The following is a 23,516-nucleotide window of genomic DNA, read 5'->3' as shown; positions in this document are numbered from 1 at the left end:
TTTGTTATGCTCCTGCATGCCCACCTGTCCACTCAGAAGTATGTCTTGAAGCCTGCCACATGGAACATGGCGTTGGATCCCTGAGAGACCCATCTAGAGAAGGCGTCATGGACCACACCCTCCAAGATGCCCAGAATTAGATTGTCCTGCTCCCGGTTGTTTCTGTGTTGGCTTTGCACCATGGAGAACACAGCTGCTTCCTTACAACACCTTAATTAAACACCTTGCCCCCCACATAAGTGAATTGCTGGAGTTCATCGTACAAAGACTATTTTGGGATTCCTTTGTGAGTTCAGGAATGTTTTTTTCCTCTTCCCATCCACCCTAGCTAAATTTAAAATTCAAAGCAGTATCTCCTCATCAAATAATTAAGCTGATTGCCTTTGTGCATTGGCAACATCATCGTCCATCAAATGCAATATTCTGTGGGAAGCTGCAAAGCCAATTTAATAAAATGAAACATCTTTTATATTAGGCCGCGTTAATGATGAACAGCAAGTGTGCTGTTTTGTTTTTGTTTGTTTTAAGTTGCCAGTTAGCTGCAGTGGTTAGTAACTATGAAGAGAATTGAGGGCCTGCCGGAGTGTAGACCCGTGATGATCCTACGGAAAAAAATGGTTGTGGATCTGGCTTTGGAGGCAGATAGGCATGGGTTTGAGTGTTTTTGCTCCTTGTAGCATCCCCCTAGCGAAGTCTCTCCCATCTCTGTTTTTTTCATGTCTAAAACACAGGCTATTCAATTTTAAGACTTACTTAGGATAAAAACATTGTGCTTTTGGCAAAGGGTTAGACACATAGGTCAATGAAATAGGGTCCAGAGGTAGACTTACATAAATAAGGCCCAGGGATTGTCCACAAAATTAGAAAAGCAAGGCCATGCAGAAAGAACAGCCGTTTTCAGTGAAGGGTGTTGAAATAATTCGACTTGCATAAGCCACCCTCACCCTCACAGAAAAAGAACATGGACCCATATTTCACACCTTATTAAAAAATTAAAATGGACTGTGTCTTTGTAAATGATCCATGGCCTAACCTCGGCAGGAGGTAAGCATAGGCTGCCCGGGAGAGGTGGAATCCTTGCCAATATAGAAAAAACTCTGAGCTGCCTCTGAAGTTCTAAGAAGAATAGAAACACGTATAAAATCACACGAGTCTTTAATTCCTGTTAATGTTAAAGAAAAGAGCTATTTTAAACAATAATTTGGGGATAGCTTCTAGGAAGTAGCAAATCATGTAGAATTTCATGGAAAGGAGAGATTTTAAAATTATAAGCACAGTTTACTATATGCCCGCTACGTTTTAAGATACATAAAACCTTCCAAATGATACAAAGACTATCCCAAATAGCCTAGCTCAGATCATCTTATTCCTTATGGGCTGCTAATGAAGGATATTTTAAAAACAGTGTTAATATGATTTCTTTGCTATTTGCAACTTGGTTGTAAATTCTTTCCTGTGAATATGTTAAAAGATAGTCCTACTTTCTTAAAATAACTATTAGTACCCTTTAAAGGAAAATCAAATGAATAATTACAGGCAGAGTGGGGACACTCATTCTATCTTCCCTGGTTGTGGTTTATTTTGGTCATTCAGAGCCTTGTGGAAGAGCCTGCATGGGGACCCCATCCTTTAATTTTTTTGAATGTTGACTAATTTTGGGGAGAGAGAGAGAGCCTGAGCAGGGGAGGGGCAGAAAGAGAGACACGGAATCCAAAGCAGGCTCCAGGCTCTGAGCTGTCAGCACAGAGCCTGACGCAGGGCTCGAAACCACAAACCACGAGAGATCACTACCTGAGCCGAAGTCAGACACTTAACTGACTGAGCCACCGAGGCTCCTGGGACCCCATCCTTGACAGTGATTTACTTGTATTTTTGGTGAACCAGAAAACATTGTTGGGGAAATGTTGGTATTCACAGAACAAAACAAAACCCTTTATCTGTTTCTGTCCCAGAGCTGTGACAGAGAGCATCAATCAGCTGATCACGCTGTGCACCCAGCAAGCTCCTGGCCAGAAAGAATGTGATAATGCCCTGCGGGAGCTCGAGGTAAGTCCCTGGGAAGGCTGCTGGGGATTTAAGAGGGTGTGGCTCTCTGTCCTTTCTGGAAAGGGTCAGTTTCTTCTCCTCTGTTCTTGCCTTATATCCTTCTTATCAGACTATTGGGGCCAGAGTTTCAGTCCGAGTGGGAAGGAATCAAAGTTAGATTTGGTAGGAGTATCATTTCTGCTTCCCCTTTTTCCACTAGGATGAGGGTTAATTTGTTCAAGGATTCTCTATTTCAAATAGGAAGAGGCCTGGGTGCAGGCTGAAGATGGGCACTTTCCACCTGAAAAGTTTTGGAGTTGTTACTCTGGGGCAGGTGGGAGAAACTTGGATAGATGTTCTTTTTGAGTAAAAATGACTTTCCCATTCATTTTATGTTAGTCACTGTAGGGGGCACATGAGTGGAAACCCAGAAGTAACACCTATTACAGGATCAAGGCGATGGTGGGACCCCTAGTGGCCCAGAACACAGTGTGGGTGCTCTTCAATTTATATTCAGGCTCAGGGTTTATTTATAATGGAGAATTCATGTCTGCCTGTAGCATGTATGTGGGTAAACGGAAAATCAACGTGCCTACTTGTATGTAAAGCAGTCCTAAGCAGCGCACGTTATATTGAAACAGCCAAAGAGATAACTCAATAGATAGGGGTTGGTTGTACCCCATGTACCTTTAGTTTTCTGGATGATTAGCATGGGAACACCCACCATGCTTCTGCATGGTTTGATTGAGGCCCAGTCTGCTGGGGACTATAGGCCAGGGTGCACAGCTGGAGGTGAGAAGAGGCTTGTTACCACTGGCCTAAAACATTCTGAAAACAGTGGAGGCTGTTCCCTACATTGGGTAGATTACTGCCCTATCCTGGTCTGTTCACATCCACAGATAGGACATGTGAGCTGGGTCTAAGATCTGTGGGCCCAGATGCAAGTACTCTGTCCTTTCACTGTATCCTTGGTTGCCAAAATTAGGACTCTTTCAGGGTTGCTGTGACTAAAACAGTTTTTATTGTGTGAAGAGTGGGAGGAGGATCTTGAATGAAATGAACTTCTTTATGCTGCCCTCTTTCCTGAGATCTTTAACTTAGTAACTCAGCAGTTCCCACCATGACGTCCCCAATCCTTGGTAACTCAACGACGGTGTCTTTGTTGGCTGTGCCCGCAAAGGCTGCTGGGTTCTTCTAATGTACATTCTCCCTCACTGGAGAGGAGGCTGGATGGCTACATCCCCAGACTCGCCTCCCCTGGAAAATTCCCTCGTATGTGATTGTCGGGGATAATTACAATCTGAGAGCTAGCGAAGATTTTCACTGGACTGGAGACAAAGGAGCAAGCCCCATACCCGGCTCCTTGATGGATACCTCAACAGGAGTGAATATTTTCTATATTTTGTGAATTAAAAATAAGTGAACCATCTCAGTGGACAGTTTGGAAGGGTTACCTTTCATGCCTACTCATGAAAAGCTTCCAGAACTGAAAACTAAGGGTTCTCCTCACGAAGTAGAAATGAGTTAACGTGTCCTTGAAATTTAAACTCCTTGGAATTATTCAGCAGAGAAATTGTGCTAATTGACTATTGTCGTGCATTAGCTTTTAGATTTTCTTAAGAAAAAAATCTCTCCCTTTTGTGGATACCATGATTCTTCTCCAAATGTGTGAACAGGAGACTCTCCTCTCTGTCGAAGCTAACCTGAGACATCCTCCTCCTTGCCGTCTATGTTTTTGTTGCCAGCGGAAAATCTGAAGTCACAGATAAAACCCTTTAAATTCCTTTCAAGAATCTGGAGACATGAGTGATCATGACCAGAATTCTCTGTAGGGAGGGGAAGTTGTTAGTTCATATGATGTTGGATTTCTCTTATTCTGTAACACTGGCTTGCTTTTGAAGTTGTGTTTTCCTTCTGTAGACTGTCAAGGGGATGTTGGACAATCCTAATGAACCTGTTAGTGACCTCTCTTACTTTGACTGCATTGAGAGTGTGATGGAAAACTCCAAGGTAAGGCTGTCTGTGCTGTTAACATTCCTCCTCATTGTGGGGAAAAATCTAGATGGTTTTGTATGTATCTGCCTGCAGCCACTCTGTGTGACTACATCATCATGAAGCCTCACCATGAAGCCCTTTGCTCAAATGCTTCTTAAACTTGGCTGTGCCTCAGAATCACCTAAGGGTCTTGTTAAACACAGATTACTGGACCTTACCCCTGAGTTTCTGATTCAGTAGATCTGAGGTGGGGCTGAGATTGTGCATTTCTGACGAGTCCCCAGGTCCCTGCCAATGCGGCCCACAATAACACTTTGAGATACAATGATTAGACCATATCATGGATGAGTCTTACGGTGAGTCGAATCATAGATTTCTTTCGTTTGGGACCAACTTGCAGGGGAAAGCCTGTCAGTTAACCTTGGCTTTAATTTATTTTTTTTTTTTTTTTTAACGTTTATTTATTTTGGAGACAGAAAGAGACAGAGCATGAACGGGGGAGGGTCAGAGAGAGGGGGAGACACAGAATCCGAAACAGGCTCCAGGCTCTGAGCTGTCAGCACAGAGCCCGACGCGGGGCTTGAACCCACGGACCGTGAGATCGTGACCTGAGCCGAAGTCGGCCGCTCAACCGACTGAGCCACCCAGGCGCCCCAACCTTGGCTTTTATGAGACCCTCTTGTGTGTTCTTTTTGCCATCCATTCATGGCATGCATTCTCAAGGGGACTGAAAAACTCGGAGTTTTGTGGGGGAGGTAGGAGGAATGGAACATCTAAATAATACAGTCGTTTGTGTCCCCACCCCCTGCTAAACCTTAACCTTGCTCAACAGAATCTTATTTCTTAGTATTTATTTGGATATGGGTGGCAGTTGCGGGTGGGGAGGCTAAATAGACTTCTCAGTGGACCAATAATGATGGCTTAAAAGGTTGAGAAACACTAACTTGTGATGGTAATACCAGAGTTGTTAAGAATGCTTCAAAACCACATTACAATGAAATACAAGTGAGAGAAACAGATAATGAGCAGCTGGCAATGCCAAGTTCGTGCTTGGAGCACAAGTGTGTGTTTGTCTACATCAGTCTTATGTTAGCTCTGGGGACATGGGGACACATCTGTGTTGTGATGTCAGGACTGGCTTGCTGTGCATTGGGTTGAGACTAGAATTTGCTCCATCCAGTATCCTTTATGGGATTATGGATTTCCTAGGCAGGCTGCATATGTTTTATATACCTTGAGCCAAAGAAACTCTTCCTTAAAGAGAGATACAGGGTTATGGAAAGGAAAATAACTCACATAACAATACCTTCTAACTTCTTTGTTTTGCAAGTCTTTATGTAAACTGGACTGTTTGGTATATCGAAGCATTTTTAGGGAATTTCTTTTTTTTTTTTTTTTTTTTTTTCATTCCACCATCTGTGACTCTGGAAAGTAGACTAGGACCTGTCCTCATGGGGCGTGATGAGGCCCAGAGAAGACAGAACACCAGATATGGGGCAGGTGTCCTGCCTCTGCCCATGTGCCTTCTATGTGACTTTCTGTAGGATGCTTGACCTTTCTGGGTTAGATTTTAAATATTAAATTCCCTTTTGTCTGTTATTTTAAAGACCTCTGGGAAAAAAAATACATCAATGATTTTCAGAATAAGGGGAAATACTTAAAAAATTAGGAAATAGTCTTAGTGTTCAGATCACCCATCTGTGTGTGTGTGTGTGTGTGTGTGTGTGTGTGTGTGTGTATACTTTTTAACAAAAGCATATTTAAATTTTGCTGTCAATAAGTAAGTAAATAATATTACCTAGAGTATGTCTTCTGCTTCCTGGGTGTGACTACGTACAGTTTACATATCTGATTTTTATATTCTGGGAGCCAGCAGTTCTCAGTTTAGACCACTAACTCATGGCATGCCCTATATAGATTTTACTTTATTGATTCGTGTATTCTAACTATGTCTCTTTGAGATGTAGGTAACTTTTAGATGAAAGGTTCATACTTTCATTATTCACTTCTCTGTATGGAACAGAAATGATAGAATTCTCTTAAATCTCCTCTTAATGTGAATAAAGAAAAATAATGGCAAATACTGTCAATGAAGTGGCCTTGAATGTTAAGCTCAGAGGGTATCACTGGTTGGTTGTTTTGTAGGTTCTGGGCGAGTCGATGGCAGGGATTTCACAGAACGCCAAGACCGGGGACCTCCCTGCCTTTGGGGAGTGTGTGGGGATTGCGTCCAAGGCCCTCTGTGGGTTGACAGAGGCTGCAGCCCAGGTAAGGGACTGGCCCCCAGGCCCTATGATGCAGGCCTTCTAGCCTTAAGGCCTATGTCCTTTGCTTGTGTCCCATGGTACATTGTGAATACCGGGAATATCAGATGTCTGGGGTGGGGAGGTGGGGGGGGGGTGGGAATGGGGGAGCTCCAGCTGCAGGGGAGTACCAGATCCCTGTGGAGAGTGGGGCATGGGGGAGCTGTAGCCACAGCTCCTTCTCCAACCACCATCATAGAAACCATGGTAAGGGCGGAGGTTCCTGTGATGGCTGGGGCATTTAGACAAAACATCAGCCAGTTACCCCCCCAGGAACAGAGCAGCCTGGCAAGGACAGTGAGACCCTGAACACTGCAGACCCAGCATAAGGGTTCAGAGGCCAGATTTGTGTGTGTGTGTGTGTGTGTGTGTGTGTGTGTGTGTGTGTGTGTGTGTGTGTTGAAGACCATTTTTACAGATGAGTTGTTATGAGGAGAAAACAAATGGGTATTACATAATTCACATTCTCTCTGAAGCTTTAAAAATGCAAAAATCTTAGTCATGCTCTTTTTAGGATCAGAGGGAGAAAAAAATTAGATACCATCCTGCCAAGATGTGATCGGGCATGTTCCTTGCTTTTGTTCAACTGTCCTGTGCATCTCTGATAATTATTGGGCTCATGTGACTGAAGCTTCAAAAATTGTCAGCATTTACCTTGAAGGATTTGTCTCTTGACAATTACCTTGAGCCTGAAAGATTTTACTGAACCAAAGGGAAATATTCCCTAGTTTGGGGGATGAAATTATCTTGCCCCTCAAATCTCACAGGAAATGACTTAAGGTTAAAATTCCCCCTCACAGATTCATTGTCTGCCTATGATTTGACTAACCCATCCAAAGGGTTTTAAAGAGAAGACCTTCTCTTAGAGCCTCTTGTCCTCTTAGAGAGCAAATACTGCCTTTTTTTGTTTGTTTGGTTTTGGGTTTTTTTGCCCTCCTGAGCCATCCTGCGCATTCTCCTTACTTACTATTGGAAATACGAGCCTAAACACTAAGGATGCATTAGGCTGTGAGACCAGAAACTTCCGTGCAGGACAGGCTCCAGGGTTGAGTGACCTAGCAGCTTCATGCCTTTGGTCTACACCCACTTTCTTGTTCTTCTCCCATCTTCCAGTCAAAGAGTCAGCTTCACACGACACAGACTGGGTGCCCTTAGGCTCATAAGATGGCTACCAGCAGCACACAGGGCTGCCTTCATCCTTGTTCATGACCCATAGAAAAGCTTCTTTAGGCTTTCTTAGGCGCAGAGAGGTTTCGTTCCTAGAAGCCTACAGAAGACTCCTGCCACCATCGGCCCATGTATCCTTAAACCCTCACTGATGAGATTACCCTGACCACCGTGCACTAAGGAGCCCCTGAGAATGCTACATTTGCATTGCCAGGCCGTCGTCCCCTACAGGCTCATGTAGGAGCACAGACAGTCTGAGCTGTGGTTTCCTCCTCCGTTTCCAGGCTGCATACCTGGTGGGCATCTCTGATCCAAACAGCCAGGCGGGCCACCAGGGCCTTGTGGACCCCATCCAGTTTGCCAGGGCCAACCAGGCCATCCAGATGGCATGCCAGAACCTGGTGGACCCCGGCAGCAGCCCGTCACAGGTAACCACGGGGCGTGGGTGTGAGGTCTGTGAGTCCTTAAGCTGTCCTAGGTGGGTAGGAGACTGTGAGAAACGAGTAAAGAATACTGTTCTCTCGGAGCTCGCAAAGTCAGGTAAACTCAGCACTGCCAATAACAACTCAGGAGCGTGAGGGGGTAGGGGGATATTGCAAAATGTGGTGAGTGTGCCAGTGTGTCAGTGCTTTAAAACGAGGTACTGGAGGCAGGAGGAGTGAAGCAATCACTGAGAGAGTCATCAGGAGTCTCATGATTTCATTCTGGTCAGAGGACGTAGGTGGAGTGCTCGTTCTGTGCTCAGCACTAGGGGTTAACACGAGGACCTGATCCCCTCTGCCCTGGCACCCACTCTTCTGGATAAAGTTTGGAAGATGGGATGGTCGGGGTGTGATGACAGCACCAGGGATGCACGGGGGAACAGGGGATGAACTCAGAGGGGCTGTCAAGGTTCACTTCACAGAGACGGTGGTACTGAGCCAGAATCCAAATCCAAAGTACACTAAGGACCCACAGAGGCATTTTAGGACTAGACCATACATGCAACACTCCTTACTCAAGTGTCATGGAGTCCTGTTCACTTACTCAAGCTGCGTGTGCTGAAGAAACAAGGCCTGGCCTGTAGGGCCCCCCGAGCCAGCCTGAGAGTCCGACAGCCACTGTGAACCCTGAGACAGGCCTAGTTGAGGCTGGAGAAGGACCTACATTCAGGAGGCAATAGAAGGGTCCTCTGACCTATAGCAGGCCTGAGAGCTGGCGTGGAATGCATCAGGGCACCTAACCTCCCAACCTGTCCAATAAAGGTCAAAGATGTGTTACCAAACTCAGCCAAGTGGATCGGGTGACTCACAAGAGCCATTGGGGTTGGGGGTGGAGCCTGGAAGATGCCCGGCCCAGACCCCTTAATCAGGTGCCCACAGTCCACCTGTGCATGAAAAAGGAGCTATTACACCTTGATGTTTATTTTCCTCCTCTAGACCTGGGCTCCAGTGTGGTGGCCACGCGCTGCTTGTGGCCATTAAGCACTCGCAACGTGGCCAGTCCAAGTTGTGGTGGGCTGTAAGTGTAAAATACACACTGGAGCTTGAAACTTGGTATGACAAGATTGTAAAATCTCAAATTCTTAAATCGATTACCTGGTGAAATGAAATATTGTGCCTCTATCAAGTTAAATAAGCGACCGAAATAAATTTCTCTTGGTTTTCTCTACTTATTTTAATTTTTTTATGTTTATTTTTGAGAGAGAGTGTGAGTGGGGGAGGGGCAGAGAGAGAGGGAGACACAGAATCTGAAGCAGACTCCAGGCTCTGAGCCATTAGCACAAAGCCCGAATCGGGACTCGAACTCGTGAACTTTGAGATCATGACCTGAGCCGTAGTCAGCACTCAACCAACTGAGCCACCCAGGCACCCTTTTGCTTATTTTAATGAGGCTACCAGAAAATTTAAAATTTCACGTGTCATTCACATTCTCCTCGTGTTGGGCAGCACTGGCCTAGATCCTGGACCATTTGCCTCTTGGCTGGCCAAGGGTCATGAATCATAGCTGCCTGCATCTCCTTTAAGACTCTCTGGAGTCCAGCCCTCTCCCAGTAAGGAAGCATCACTTCCTTTCCTTTTGTTCGTTCTCTCTTGCTTAGTAATTCTTGTCCCCTGCTTTCTTGGAGTGACTTGGGGGCGGTGGAGCTAGATGCACATGTTGGAGTTACACAGATATGGGAGCTGAAGAGGAATCCAGGGCTCCAGACCAGGGTGGACTCCTTGGCACTGAGCATGGGATGCCCCAACCCAGCTCCACACTTTGCAGGTTCTGTCCGCGGCCACAATTGTCGCCAAGCACACCTCGGCCCTGTGCAACGCCTGTCGTATCGCCTCATCCAAGACAGCCAACCCAGTGGCCAAGAGGCACTTTGTCCAGTCAGCCAAGGAAGTCGCCAACAGCACTGCCAACCTGGTGAAGACCATCAAGGTAGGTTTCGGAGCTGAGACCTTCGTGACTCCTGTGTCATCTGTTGCCGACGGAAAAGATATTTGCAGGATTTAAGCTCTTTGTCCCCTAAGGCTTGTGTCTAGTGAAGCTTCACTCCTGATTCAAATCACTAAGGAGGAGTCCTTTACTAATGGAGATACTTATCATGAAAAACCAACAGCCTTGGTCTCAACTAACCTTCTTGGATAATGGGGGAGGGCGGCTCCAAATTCTGTACATGGGAAGCTTAGGGGCAGAAATCGGGAAGAGGTTGGCTGTGAGGCATTTGTTGGCACTATGCTTGGGTAGCAAATACCTTGGGTTTACTCAAACAGTGTGCTAATGTAGGGTGGTTTTGAGCTCATTTGCTGCAGGGAATTTCTGGTACAGGGTATACCATTTTTGGTACATCTATTGGGGCCTAGAGAGAAGGTGGAGAGGAGAAGGGAATGGGAAATTGTGGGAAGTCACTTTAAAAATTCAGTTTAATCTATCCTTTGATCTCTATTCTGTTTAAAGTTGTTTAAATGCTTGAAATGGAGTACTTGATTTTTAAAATAGAACGTCCCATGTTTCTATCAAGTTCATCTTTGTGTTAAAGGCCATGGACTGGCTGGGGGAGGAGCAGGGGCAGGGGCCCTTGTGAGGAAGGAATATGCAGCGGCTGGCCTCTAGTATTTCTAGGTGGGTGATCAAGTCACAAATCCTGTCTTCCCCGAGCGGGGACCAAGCTGCCGCTGGCAGCTGACCTTGTGGGGAAAAGAACCACAGCTGAACAGCAGACCACAGGCAAAGAGCCCAGGACCTCGCCCCCTAGATCCAAACCTCCAAAGGTGGCTGTTGTGGAAGGTGAGCAACCCCCATAGGAGGTTGGGGAAGCCACTGGAGGCTTAATATTTACTTAAAGATTGTCACATTCATTGAGGGAGGGTCACCTGCTTTGTTGTCGGGCAAGCCCGGGAGTAATGGGACTTTCCCCTGTCCTCTCCAGAGGATAGGGTACCACGCCCCTCATTTTTCTAGCACTACGCAGAGCCACTTTAATAACATGGAGAAGTCCATCCACAAGCTGAGCCAGCCAGAAGCAAAGGGGAGAACACATAGCAAGCTGGCGGGGAGAGCAGGGGGCACTTAGCCCTGTCAGCAGTTTCTTAGCTGTCTAAACAAAGAGCCTGCGTATTTGAAGACAATAATGAGATAGGTTGGAAACAAATTAAAGCCATGACCAGGTGCCCCTGGGATCCGGGCGGCAGCTTACCTTAATTACCATCATAGTTCATAAAAACTAAGAAAGCTTACATTTTTAGCTGCTTGCTTTGTACAAAGCCTGTTTCAAGTGTTTTGTGTGTATTACTCATCAATTCATACAAATCCCTTGTGCTTGTCACCCCCATTTTACAATCAGGACACTAGGAGCTAGCAGGTTAAGTGACTTACCCAAGGTGACCCAGCCAGTAAGTGGCAGATGGGAATTGCAGCCCAGACCTGGAGCCCCTGCTCTTTCCGCTCTCGATCCTGCTCTCACCCCAGCATCCTGTTCAAATCCAGCCTAACCTGGGAAGAAACACCTTGGTGTGTTTACACTCCTTATGTGCAAATTGGCGGTGGCAGGATGAAAGATAGCAATCGAGTTGAAGGGAGTGACATCATCAGTGCTTGCTGTATGATTAACTGACTTCAGTTAAGCTTGGCCATTTTCTGATCATTAGAAAACAGACTATATTTAGACGGACCACGGGAGGGAAAAAAGGAAGGAAACTGTTCTATAGAAATTCCTGGGAACCTTTCTTTTCTGTCTCCTCCTGGTATTAAGTCCTGACCTATCTCTGTATAAAGCATCTCTGCTAAGATCTCCTGTTCTTTTCAGATTCCCCTCACGGTGTCCAACCCTCTTTGCAATTCCCGGCGGCAAATGAGCTCTTGTGATGGCCTGAAAGATAGGCCTGTGCAGGAACATCAGAGGAGGGTATGGCGGGATCGTTAGGTGGGGAAGACGAAGGCATCGCCTCTGTGAGCTCCCTGGGATCCAGTAACAGTGCACAAGGAACAGAAATGAACCTAATGCCCCTCAACTGGCTGAAATGTGCTTGGTTTTGCAATTCCCCCTGGGGGGACGGGGCAGGATTGGCCAGGGACAATGAGCCTTGTTTTTAATTTACTCAGAGGAAAATGGTCATGGTCATTTCACTGCAGCTCACCACACTATATACTGAATGTGGATTTCCTATTTTAAGGAAGGGTTAAGAATCCTATCAGACGGCAAAAAAAATGAATATTTAATTCCCTAAAAGTTTAAAACAGCTGCCCTGGTAGCTGCATTTTGCTCTGTTTTAGGCCTCCTAGTGCTTCTCTTTTTCTTCTCACCGTGACAATGTGGCCAACCCTAAATCCCAGTTGCCGCATCTCTATAGGCACAAAGAAAGGAGGGGGACCCAGCCAGAGAGACACTGAAGACCAGGGAACAGACCTTTGTGATGGGTTGTCAGCACCCTAAGAATGTGTGCCTCCGGGAATCTTAAACTGCTACCAAGGGCGTTCTTTAAAATCCCAAAGCTTGGCTCAGCAAGAATAAATTATCCGCACCCTCCTCCCTGGCAGGTTGCTCTAAATGCCAGACACGTTAGAAGCACACAGACCCCCTCCCCACGGTCGCTGTCTTTCCACTGGTCACCCCACAGAGGTCAGCTGCTTGTCTTTCTTCATTCAGCTCATTACCTAGTCTTAAATCACAGATGTGGAATGGAATGCTGTTTTAAATGTGCAGTCGCTCAGGTTTCGGTGCCAGGTAGAAGTTGTACGACAGCTTTTACTCTTCTGAGAAGTGAAAGCGTGGCCTTGAGTCTGACAGTGGAGTTGAAGCTCGGGTTTTGCGATGAAGCATTTCCAGGGTGTACCAAAGATGCCCGATCAAGCTCTCATTAATCGATGTTGATGTTGTTGCTCATCTTTATGTTTGGATTGGTAAAGTAGGTTTCGTTGTGTTTCGTTTCGTTTTGTTTTCGGAAGAAAAAGGGAAAAACTTCGTGGGTTTCTCTTCCTCCTTATTGCCTTTGTCCAAGCTCAGGAGAAAAGGGAGGCAGATGTCACAGGCTGTCATTTGAGGCCTGAGCCTGGATAGCATGCCAGTCTCTGGGTGTTGGTTTTATCATCTAGAACATTAGGGATTTGTGATTAAGGTCCCAAATCTTTAAGGTCTTAAGGTCCCTCCCAACCCCCTAAAGTCCGTGAATGTTTTATTCCGGTACACGTGCAGGAATGAGGTCTCCCAGACTCCTGTGAGATTTTGCTAAGAGAACATTCAGAGGAGCTGGCCCAGGGGTCAAGAGTGTCCTTGTCCTGATGGGGCCTAGGCATTTGACTCGGTGACTTCACCACCTTCATTGTTGCGATTGGGGTACTAGACATTCTGTGACATGGAATGTCTACACGAAAACTGTCACGTCTGCTTAAAATTTCACCAGTGAGCAGATTTGCATATTCAGGTTACTTGCGTGGCTCAGCCATCCCCAGAGTGGAAGAGGCATTCAGAAATGACATAATATCTGTGTAAACCGTCCTTTCTGACGCTAAGTGCTACCTCCAGCGGAAATAGCTTTTCCTTTTTTTTTTTTTAATGTTTTATTTATTTTGAGAGAGTCCGAGTGGGGGGAGGGGCAGAGGGAGAGCGAGGAGGACAGAGCATCTGAAGAAGCCTGCTCAGCGCTGACAGCTGCGAGCCCAGTGTGGGGCTCCAACTCATGAACCACGAGATCATGACCTGAGCCGAAGTCAGAGGCTCAACCAACTGAGCCACTGAGATGCCCCTAGCTTTTCCTTTTTGAAAATGAAAAAAAAAGTGGTTGACGTAGCTTGGCCCACCGTTCCACATTATTCAAGGTCCTGTCCCATGAATAGCAGTGGGCTGCGTGATGTGTGATTTTATTGCCCAGGCTCAAAAAATATATGTCCTTTCTTCACCTCTTGGTACAGTTTATGAAACTGCACAATTAGAAAACTGCTTCTTGGGATTTACCTCGGCTAATCATCTTTGCATTTTGAATAACAAGTTCAAGTAAAGAAAGGTTGCTGGCTTGATCGGATGTCTGCCTTCCTAACAGGCTGAGACGATTGTGGGAGGTGGAAAAGGGGTGGGGAAAAGTGTGGGAAGGTAAGAACAGGAGGCATGAGCATCACTGAGGGGAGGCTTGGCATCTTCCATTGAGCTAGAAGCCACATCATCCCAGCTGAAGGCGGTGGCATTGGCCACTGGTGTGGCTGGGATTTGAGTTCCTTTGACACCGAAGACCACTTCTGCCATCTGACTGTTACGCTGCTTGCCTGTGCTGGGGCCACTCCTGCCCAGTTCCTGCTGTGTAATACCCGCCCTGCCTCCCAGCGTATCCTCATTGCTCTGAAGGCTGGCGGGGCCTGACTCAAGGAGTCAATGGTGTTGATAGTGTAACAAGACAAGAGTAACAAGACACCATGCAGGTCACCAGTGCTAACTCCACATTGACTGAGCACACGAGTGGCAGTTAGAACAGAGGCCATATATGTGAGCCAGAGATGTGAGCAAGCACATAGGGTTGCTCTTGGGTCTGGAAGATTGGCAGAATTGGTGAGGTTAGAATAGGGGTCATTGCCTATGGATGAGCAGAGGCAAGGCATGCATGGTATTAGTAATGATGGTAAATTAGCAGGGCTCACGGGAATTCTTCTGAAAATGTTAGCATGGTGGATGCGTAATTATTGTCCCCAGCAGCCAGGGCTTGATTGGAATGTAGCTGTTATTCAGAAATAGCCTTTATCGCGTACGTGCCTGTCTACTCTTGCCTTCCTGAAAAATAGAAACGCTCTCATCTCAGATCTGGTTTGTTTCATAATGCTGGTGCCTCTGTTTTTTTGTGCACTAATTGTCCAAATTGGCTTTTATATATTGCTCATCACAGTTGAATTAAAAGTTTAATTGGCCATCTAATGGAGAAATTTACGTTCTTCTACAAGTATAACTGCCTTTTCAAAAGTAACCCTTTGCCTAGAAGAAGGGATACTCTCACTGGATCACAGGCTTTCTAACAGTCTTGTTCTTCAGAAGGTAGGGTCTAGGTTTGGAGAACCTCAAATCCAAGTGTTAACCCTTTATCAGGCAGCCTGTCACGGATCACTAACTACATTCCTGGATTCTTCTCATCTGGGCCATTAATCAGCAGTGTGACTGATGAGTCACTGCCACTGTGTTACCTGCTACTATTTTTTTAAAAAAGCTCTTGAAGCATAAGATGGATAGAAAGAAAACACATATCATAGGTACAGAGTTCAGTGAACTTAAGTTGAATACACGTAGGGAGCTATAGCCAGATCAAGACAGAACTTGGCCAGCCTACAGAAGCCCTCTGTGCTCCTTAGTCTCACCTGCTGTGAAGGGTCACTTGATTGCTAACACCTTACATTAGTTTAACCTCTTTTGTGCTTGCACAAATGGAATCATACAGTAAGTACATTTTTGCAACTGGCCCCTGTAAATATATGTTAGTGAGATTTGCCGATGTTGTTGGAGGTAGTTCTGGTCCATTCCTTCTCATTGGATTCCATTTTGCTCATTTCAAAATGGCAGATAAAGAACCCCTACCTCCATCATTCTCTCAGGGGTATTCAGGTAAAAGTTAGAAAAAGTTGAAAGTGCTATACAATGTAAAGTGTTTTTATAACTTGGGAGGGAATAGACTTAGAGTGAAAATGGAGGGAAAGAGCCCAAGGGTTATAGTCTGAAAAGTGGGGAAGAAAATGGTTCAGCTTGAAGGTCATATGAGTGGGAAATTGATGGACTTTGAGGTCAGGTGCCTTCTGAGCTACATACTAAACTTTACTTCTTATAATTGTTAACTGAGTCCCTCTGCTTGATGGCGTGATCTCTCCAATTACTTATTTAGGAATTCCCCTAACATTTTCAGTATTCCCATTAAACCACGTTCTTCCAATAGGAGATGATTACCGTGGCCACAAGCAGTTTGTGCATTTCAATGGGCTAATGTCTCTGTGTTTTCTCCCATCAGGCCCTGGATGGGGATTTCTCTGAAGACAACCGCAATAAGTGTCGCATTGCCACTGCACCCTTGATCGAAGCTGTGGAGAACCTGACAGCTTTCGCATCCAACCCCGAGTTTGTCAGCATTCCCGCCCAGATCAGCTCCGAGGTAGGGATCTTAGCAGCAAAGGTAATATTTCAGTCTGTGGCTAGTTTATGTGGCACTGAATGAGCATGAACAGTTAAGAGCTCCAAAAGCCCTGTCTTGTAGGACATTGTTGTTGTTGTCAATGATGATACGTGCCCAGAGTTCATGAAACTCAAGGTATGCACATCTTAAGTGGTAATGCCTTAATTTTATGTATTGAGAAAAATCTCTGTGCCTAAGTTTAGGGCTGATTCTTTCTTGGGATGTGCCACACTCAAAAGTGATATTTAAGGGCAAACATGGACCCAGGTCCCCACCATTCAGGCTCTGTGTGAACCAGTCTTCACGGTTTCCTAACCTCTGTGTCACTTTCTAAAGAACCCAGGTAGTGACTTGGGAAAGAAGGGACCTTCCAGGACCCAACTTGTTCACTTAATCTGTGCACCCTGCCCTCTGACCCTTCTGCTGTTTGCTCTCAGGGCTCCCAGGCACAGGAACCGATCCTGGTCTCAGCCAAGACCATGCTGGAGAGCTCATCATACCTCATTCGCACTGCACGCTCACTGGCCATCAACCCGAAAGACCCGCCTACCTGGTCTGTGCTAGCCGGACATTCCCACACCGTGTCTGACTCTATCAAGAGTCTCATCACATCTATCAGGTTAGTTTCTACTCTAGAAATTGCTAGGGGCCTGCATCTGAACAGGGCAGAAAGTAGATAAATCCAATGGGACTTGGGTTTCGTAGCAATGTACCTGATCATTATCATCATCTTTTCGTGTATCTCTTTGGAACCAGTGGTAGCACTGGGCACAATAGCTAACTTAAACACTTATTGTATGTCAGATCTGAACATTTTACCTGTATTACCGTATTTCATCATCATAACCTTGAAAGGTAAATACTGCCATTGTCCACATTTTACTGATGAGAGAATTCAGGCAGAAAGGACTTAAGGAGTATTTTCACAGTCACCCCCAGGCCTGATGGTTCTAGTCCCAGGGCTAGCCATTGTACTACATTGTCTATACCTAGGAGCTTAGGCAGAGAACACCACTATGTATTTAGCAGGATTTGAGGTTACCTTATTTGGCTAAAGAGGCAAAAAGAATATTCCAGGTCCCACAGTAACTCTGGACATCTCTGAACTCCTTGGCAATAGAATGAACCTGAAAAACCCCCAGAGTCAGTATAACATCTCTAAGTTGGCCACATACCCCATAGCATGGAATGCATCCTTTTCCTTTGGTTATACTTTGTTTTTCGATTGTTTTTGAAATTCAGCACCATGGTTCTCTTAATGCCTCACAAAGTACAATCCACAAAATATTTGAACTCCTACCACAGGACTTTGTAAATAGTATACAACATAGAGAGTATAGTATGTTTACAGTGGAAATCACACTGACCTTTTTATAATACAAAGGTTTTTATTTATAATATTATTTATAGTATTAATTTATAAATATTCACGTAAGCCAGTGAAGTCAAAATTGTTTGATTAGCAGTTGTCTGTCGCCAGCCTGAAATGAGGAACAGCATCCTATCCTTCTCACTAGAAACAGAGTTAGCACAAGTGTTAAATTAAGAAATTCATGGGCTATGCAGAGAGGCCTTTCCAAGCAAGAGTCAAGGATTCACTCCTTTTTTTTTTTAATTTTTTAATGTTTATTTTTGAGAGAGAGACAGAGCTTGAGTAGGGGAGGGGTAGAGAGAGGAAGACAGAGACTCTGAAGCAGGCTCCAGGCTCCTAGCTGTCAGCACAGAGCCCGACGTGGGGCTTGAACTCACATACCAAGAGATCATGACCTGACCCTAAGTCAACGCTTAACCGACTGAGCCACCCAGGTGCCCTGAGGATTCACTCCTTAAATAAAGCAATCAAATGTGGTAGAAGGTAGACAGGGCTCCTGCCCCAGCAGTGTTGCTGCAAGTTGTGGGACTTGAACCCCAAGGAACTATTGGACTTGCCCTGTCTCTTCCAGGGACAAGGCCCCTGGACAGAGAGAGTGTGACTACTCCATCGATGGCATCAACCGGTGCATCCGCGACATTGAGCAGGCCTCGCTGGCAGCTGTCAGCCAGAGCTTGGCCACAAGGGATGACATCTCTGTGGAGGTAGGCCAGGGCTCTGTGGCTGGATCCAAGGCCTCTGGGGATGGGGAGTGGGACCAAATGCATTTTTGATGCTGGCATTTCATCACTGAAGCACCTTCCCCTGGAACAAACCTAGGAAGTTTTTGGATGGTTTGGTGAAGGAACACATGTACTGCTGGAGTGGAAATTACAAATAGGGCTGAAACTTGGAGGAAAATGATTAATGTCGGATAAGACTATATCAGTAAGGTGAGGTGACCATATTCAGTTTAACGCATCAGTAGAGCAGGCCAAAGTAGGTAAATTTGGATGTTTCCCTGTCCTGTGTTATCAATGTACTTCTTAACTACCAGGCATATTTAGCATTAAACTCTACACATGTGGTCCTTTTAGAGATCAAGGATTCTGCCCTCAGTTAACCATTATCCCATTGTTGGGATCCTTCTGCCTTTTTTGTGTGTGTATAGCTTTTGTGCTCGTTTCTATTATTTCCTTTATGCCTGGAATTTTTTTTTTTTAATTTAAATTCAAGTTAGTTAACATACAGTGTAGTCTTGGCTTCAGGAATAGAACCCGGTGATTGATCACTGGGCTTGAAAAAAGCATAGAGGACAGCAGAAAATCTATTGCCACAGAGATCAAGGGACTAAGAAATAGTCATGAGGAGCTAAAAAATGCTACAAATGAGGGGCAAAATAAAATGAAGGTGGCCATAGCACGGATTGAAGAGGCAGAGGAGAGAATAGGTGAATTAGAAGATAAAATGATGGAAAAAGAGGAAGCTGAGAAAAAGAGACATAAAAAAGGTGTATGAGGGGAGAATTAGAGAACTAAGTGATGCAATCAAATGGAACAATATCTGTATCATAGGAATTCCAGAAGAAGAAGACAGAGAGAAAGGGGATGAAGGTGTACTTGAACAAATCATAGCTGAGAACTTCCCTGATTTGGGGAAGGAAAAAGGCATTGAAATCCAAGAGGCACAGAGAACTCCCTTCAGACATAACTTGAATCGATCTTCTGCTCTACACATCATCGTGAAACTGGCAAAATACAAGGATTAAGAGAAAATTCTGAATGCAGCTAGGGATAAACAGGTTCTAATTTACAAAGGTAGACATGTAAGAATAGTAGCAGACCTGCCTCCTGTAACTTGGAAGGCCAGAAAGAAATGGCAGGAAATCTTCAATGTGATGAACAAAAAAAAAATATGCAGGCAAGAATCCTTTATCCAGCATGTCTGTCATTCAGAATAGAAGGAGAGATGAAGTCTTTCCCAAACAAACAAAAACTGAAGGAATTTATCACACTAAACCAGCCCTACAAAAGATCCTAAGGGGGAATTCTGTGAGTGAAATGTTGCAAGGACCACAAAGGACCAGAGACATCACTATGAGCATGAAACCTACAGACATCACAGTGACTCTAAACGCATATCTTTCTATAATAACACTGAATGTAAATGGACTAAATTCTCCAACCAAAAGACATAGGGTATCAGAATGGATTAAAAAAATAAGACCCATCTATTTGCTGTCTACAAGAGACTCATTTTAGACCAGAGGACACCTTTAGATTGAAAGTGAGGGAATGGAGAACTATCTATCATGCTACTGAAAGTCAAAAGAAAGCTGGAGTAGCCATACTTCTATCAGACAAACTAGACTTTAAATTAAAGGCTGTTACAAGAGATGAAGAAGGGCATTATATAATAATTATAGGGTCTCTCCATCAGGAAGAGCTAATAATTATAAATGTCTATGTGCCAAATACGGGAGCCCCCAAATATATAAAACAATCACAAACATAAACAAGCTTATTGATAAGAATGTGGTAATTGCAGGGGACTTTAATACCCTACTTAGAACTATGGATAGATCATCTAGACAGGATCAATAAAGAAACAAGGGCCCTGAATGATACATTGGTTCAGATGGACTTGACAGATATATTTAAAGCTCTGCATCCCAAAGCAACAGAAGATGCTTTCTTCTCAAGTGCACATGGAACATTCTCCAAGATAGATCACATACTGGGTCACAAAACAGCCCTTCATAAGTATACAAAAATTGAGATCATACCATGCATACTTTCAGACCACAATGCTATGAAGCTTGAAATAAACCACAGGAAAAAGTCTAGAAAATCTTCAAAAGCATGGAGGTTAAAGAACACCCTACTAGAGAATGAATGGGTCAACCAGGCAATTAGAGAAGAAATTTAAAAATATATGGAAACAAATGAAAATGAAAATACAACAGTCCAAACTCTTGGGATGCAGCAAAGGCAGTCCTGAGAGGAAAATACATTGCAATCCAGGCCTATCTCAAGAAACAAGAAAAATCCCAAATACAAAATCTAACAGCACACCTAAAGGAAATAGAAGCAGAATGGCAAAGACACCCCAAACCCAGCAGAAGAAGAGAAATAATAAAGATCAGAGCAGAAATAAACACTATAGAATCTAAAAAAGCAGTAGAGCATATCAATGAAACCAAGAGTTGGTTTTCTGAAAAAATAAAATTGATAAACCTCTAGCCAGGCTTCTCAAAAAGAAAAGGGAGATGACCCAAATAGATAAAATCATGAATGGAAATGGAATTATTAGAACCAATCCCTCAGAAATACAAGCAATTATCAGGGAATACTATTAAAAATTATATGCCAACAAACTAGACAACCTGGAAGAAATGGACAAATTCCTAAACACCCACACACTCTGAAACTCAAACAGGAAGAAATAGAAAACTTGAACAGATTCATAACCAGCAAAGAAATTGAATCAGTTATCAAAAATCCCCAGCAAATAAGAGTACAGGACCAGATGGCTTCCCAGGGGAGTTCTACCAGATGTTGAAAGCAGAGATAATACCTATCCTTCTCAAGGTGTTCCAAAAAATAGAAAGGGAAGGAAAACTTCCAGACTCATTCTATGAAGCCAACATTACTTTGATTCCTAAGCCAGACAGAGACCTGGCAAAAAAAGAGAACTATAGGCCAATATCCCTGATGAATATGGATGCAAAAATTCTCAACAAGATACTAGCAAATCAAATTCGACAGCATATAAAAAGAATTATTCACCATGGTCAAGTGGGATTCATTCCTGGGCTGCAGGGCTGATTCAACATTCTCAAATCATTCAGTGTGATACATCACATTAATAAAAGAAAAGATAAGAGCCATATGATCCTATCAATGCAGAAAAAGCATTTGACAAAATTCAGCATCCTTTCTTAATAAAAACCCTCAAAAAAGTGGGGATAGAAGGAACATAATTAAACATCATAAAAGCCATTTATGAAAAGCCCACAGCTAACATCATCCTCAACAGGTAAAAACTGAGAGCTTTCCCCCTGAGATCAGGAACACGACAGGGATGTCCACTCTCACCGCTGTTGTTTAACATAGTGTTGGAAGTGCTGGCATCAGCAATCAGACAACAAAAGGAAATCAAAGCATCAAAATTGGCAAAGATGAAGTCAAACTTTCACTTTTTGCAGATGACATGATATTATACATAGAAAATCCGATAGACTCCACCAAAAGTCTGCTAGACCTGATACATGAATTCAGCAAAGTTTCAAGATACAAAATCAATGTACAGAAATCAGTTGCATTCTTATACACTAATAATGAAGCAACAGAAAGACAAAGAAACTGATCCCATTCACAATTGGACCAAGAATCATAAAACACCTAGGAATAAACCTAACCAAAGATGTAAAAGATCTGTATGCTGAAAACTATAGAAAGCTTATGAAGGAAATTGAAGAAGATACAAAGAAATGGAAAAACATTCCGTGCTCATGGATTGGAAGAATAAATATTGTTAAAATGTCAATACTACCCAAAGCTATCTACACATTCAATGCAATCCCAATCAAAATGGCACCAGCATTCTTCTCGAGGCTAGAACAAGCAATCCTAAAATTTGTATGGAACCACAAAAGGCCCCGAATAACCAAAGTAATATTGAAGAAGAAGACCAAAGCAGGAGACATCACAATCCCAGACTTTAGCCTCTACTACAAAGCTGTAATCATCAAGACAGCATGGTATTGGCACAAAAACAGACACACAGACCAATGGAATAGAATAGAGACTCCAGAATTGGACCCACGAAAATATGGCCAACCAATCTTTGACAAAGCAGGAAAGGATATCCAATGGAAAGAAGACAGTCTCTTTAACAAATGGTGCTGGGAGAACTGGACAGCAACATGCAGAAGGTTGAAACTAGACCACTTTCTTATACCGTTCACAAAAATAAACTCAAAATGGATGAAGGACCTGAATGTGAGACAGGAAACCATCCAAACCCTAGAGGAGAAAGCAGGAAAAAACCTCTCTGGCCTCAACCGCAGCAATTTCTTACTTGACACATCTCCAAAGGCAAGGGAATTAAAAGCAGAAATGAACTATTGGGACCTCATGAAGATAAAAAGCTTCTGCACTGCAAAGAAACAATCACCAAAACTAAAGGGAAACCAATGGATAGGGAAAAGATATTTGCAAATGACATATCAGACAAAGGGCTATTATCCAAAATCTATAAAGAACTCACCAAACTCCACACCTGAAAAACAAATAATCCAGTGAAGAAATGGGCAGAAAACATAAATAGACACTTCTCTAAAGAAGACATCCAGATGGCCAACAGGCACATGAAAAGATGCTCGACGTCACTTCTCATCAGGGAAATACAAATCAAAACCCCACTGAGATACCACCTCACTCCAGTCAGAGTGGCCAAGATGAACAAATCAGGAGACTATAGATGCTGGCAAGGATGTGGAGAAACGGGAACCCTCTTGCACTATTGGTGGGAATGCAAACTGGTACAGCCGCTCGGGAAAACAGTGTGGAGGTTTCTCAAAAAATTAAAAATAGATCTACCCTATGACCCAGCAATAGCACTGCTAGGAATTTACCCAAGGGATACAGGAGTGCTGATTCACAGGGGCACTTGTACCCCAATGTTTATAGTAGCGCTTTCAACAATTGCCAAATTATGGAAAGGGCCTAAATGTCCATCAACTAATGAATGGATAAAGAAATTGTGGTTTATATACACAATGGAATGGCAATGAGAAAGGATGAAATATGGCCTTTTGTAGCAACGTGGATGGAACTGGAGAGTGTTAGGCTAAGTGAAATAAGTTGTACAGAGAAAGACAGATACTGTATGTTTTCATTCTTATGTGGATCCTGAGAAACTTAACAGAAGATCATGGGGGAGGGGAAGGAAAAAAAAAAGAGAGGGAGGGAGCCAAACCATAAGAGACTCTTAAAAACTGAGAATAAACTGAGGGTTGATGGGGGTGGGAGGGTGGGGAAAGTGGGTGATAAGCATTCAGGAGGGCAC

The 23,516-nt window shown here is 44.0% G+C and overlaps 1 protein-coding gene across 3 annotated transcripts in view; it reads left to right on the top strand.

Moving 5' to 3' along the window:
• The window catches only part of TLN2 (talin 2), a 436,539-nt gene that overhangs the window by 330,603 nt on the left and 82,420 nt on the right, over positions 1 to 23,516 (top strand). For all 3 annotated transcript variants that reach the window (XM_042988722.1, XM_042988723.1, XM_042988724.1), the window contains 8 exons: positions 1,953 to 2,046; positions 3,946 to 4,035; positions 6,166 to 6,288; positions 7,775 to 7,918; positions 9,738 to 9,899; positions 15,932 to 16,072; positions 16,531 to 16,712; positions 18,037 to 18,169. In XM_042988722.1, coding sequence (XP_042844656.1) covers positions 1,953 to 2,046; positions 3,946 to 4,035; positions 6,166 to 6,288; positions 7,775 to 7,918; positions 9,738 to 9,899; positions 15,932 to 16,072; positions 16,531 to 16,712; positions 18,037 to 18,169 — 1,069 coding nt within the window. The remainder of the gene's footprint in view (positions 1 to 1,952; positions 2,047 to 3,945; positions 4,036 to 6,165; positions 6,289 to 7,774; positions 7,919 to 9,737; positions 9,900 to 15,931; positions 16,073 to 16,530; positions 16,713 to 18,036; positions 18,170 to 23,516) is intronic.

Source organism: Panthera tigris, chromosome B3 (genome assembly GCF_018350195.1).
Source record: "Panthera tigris isolate Pti1 chromosome B3, P.tigris_Pti1_mat1.1, whole genome shotgun sequence".
Lineage (NCBI taxonomy): Eukaryota > Metazoa > Chordata > Mammalia > Carnivora > Felidae > Panthera > Panthera tigris.
Note: the sequence above shows the minus strand (reverse complement) of the source record. Positions and strands in the feature narration are given on the sequence as shown.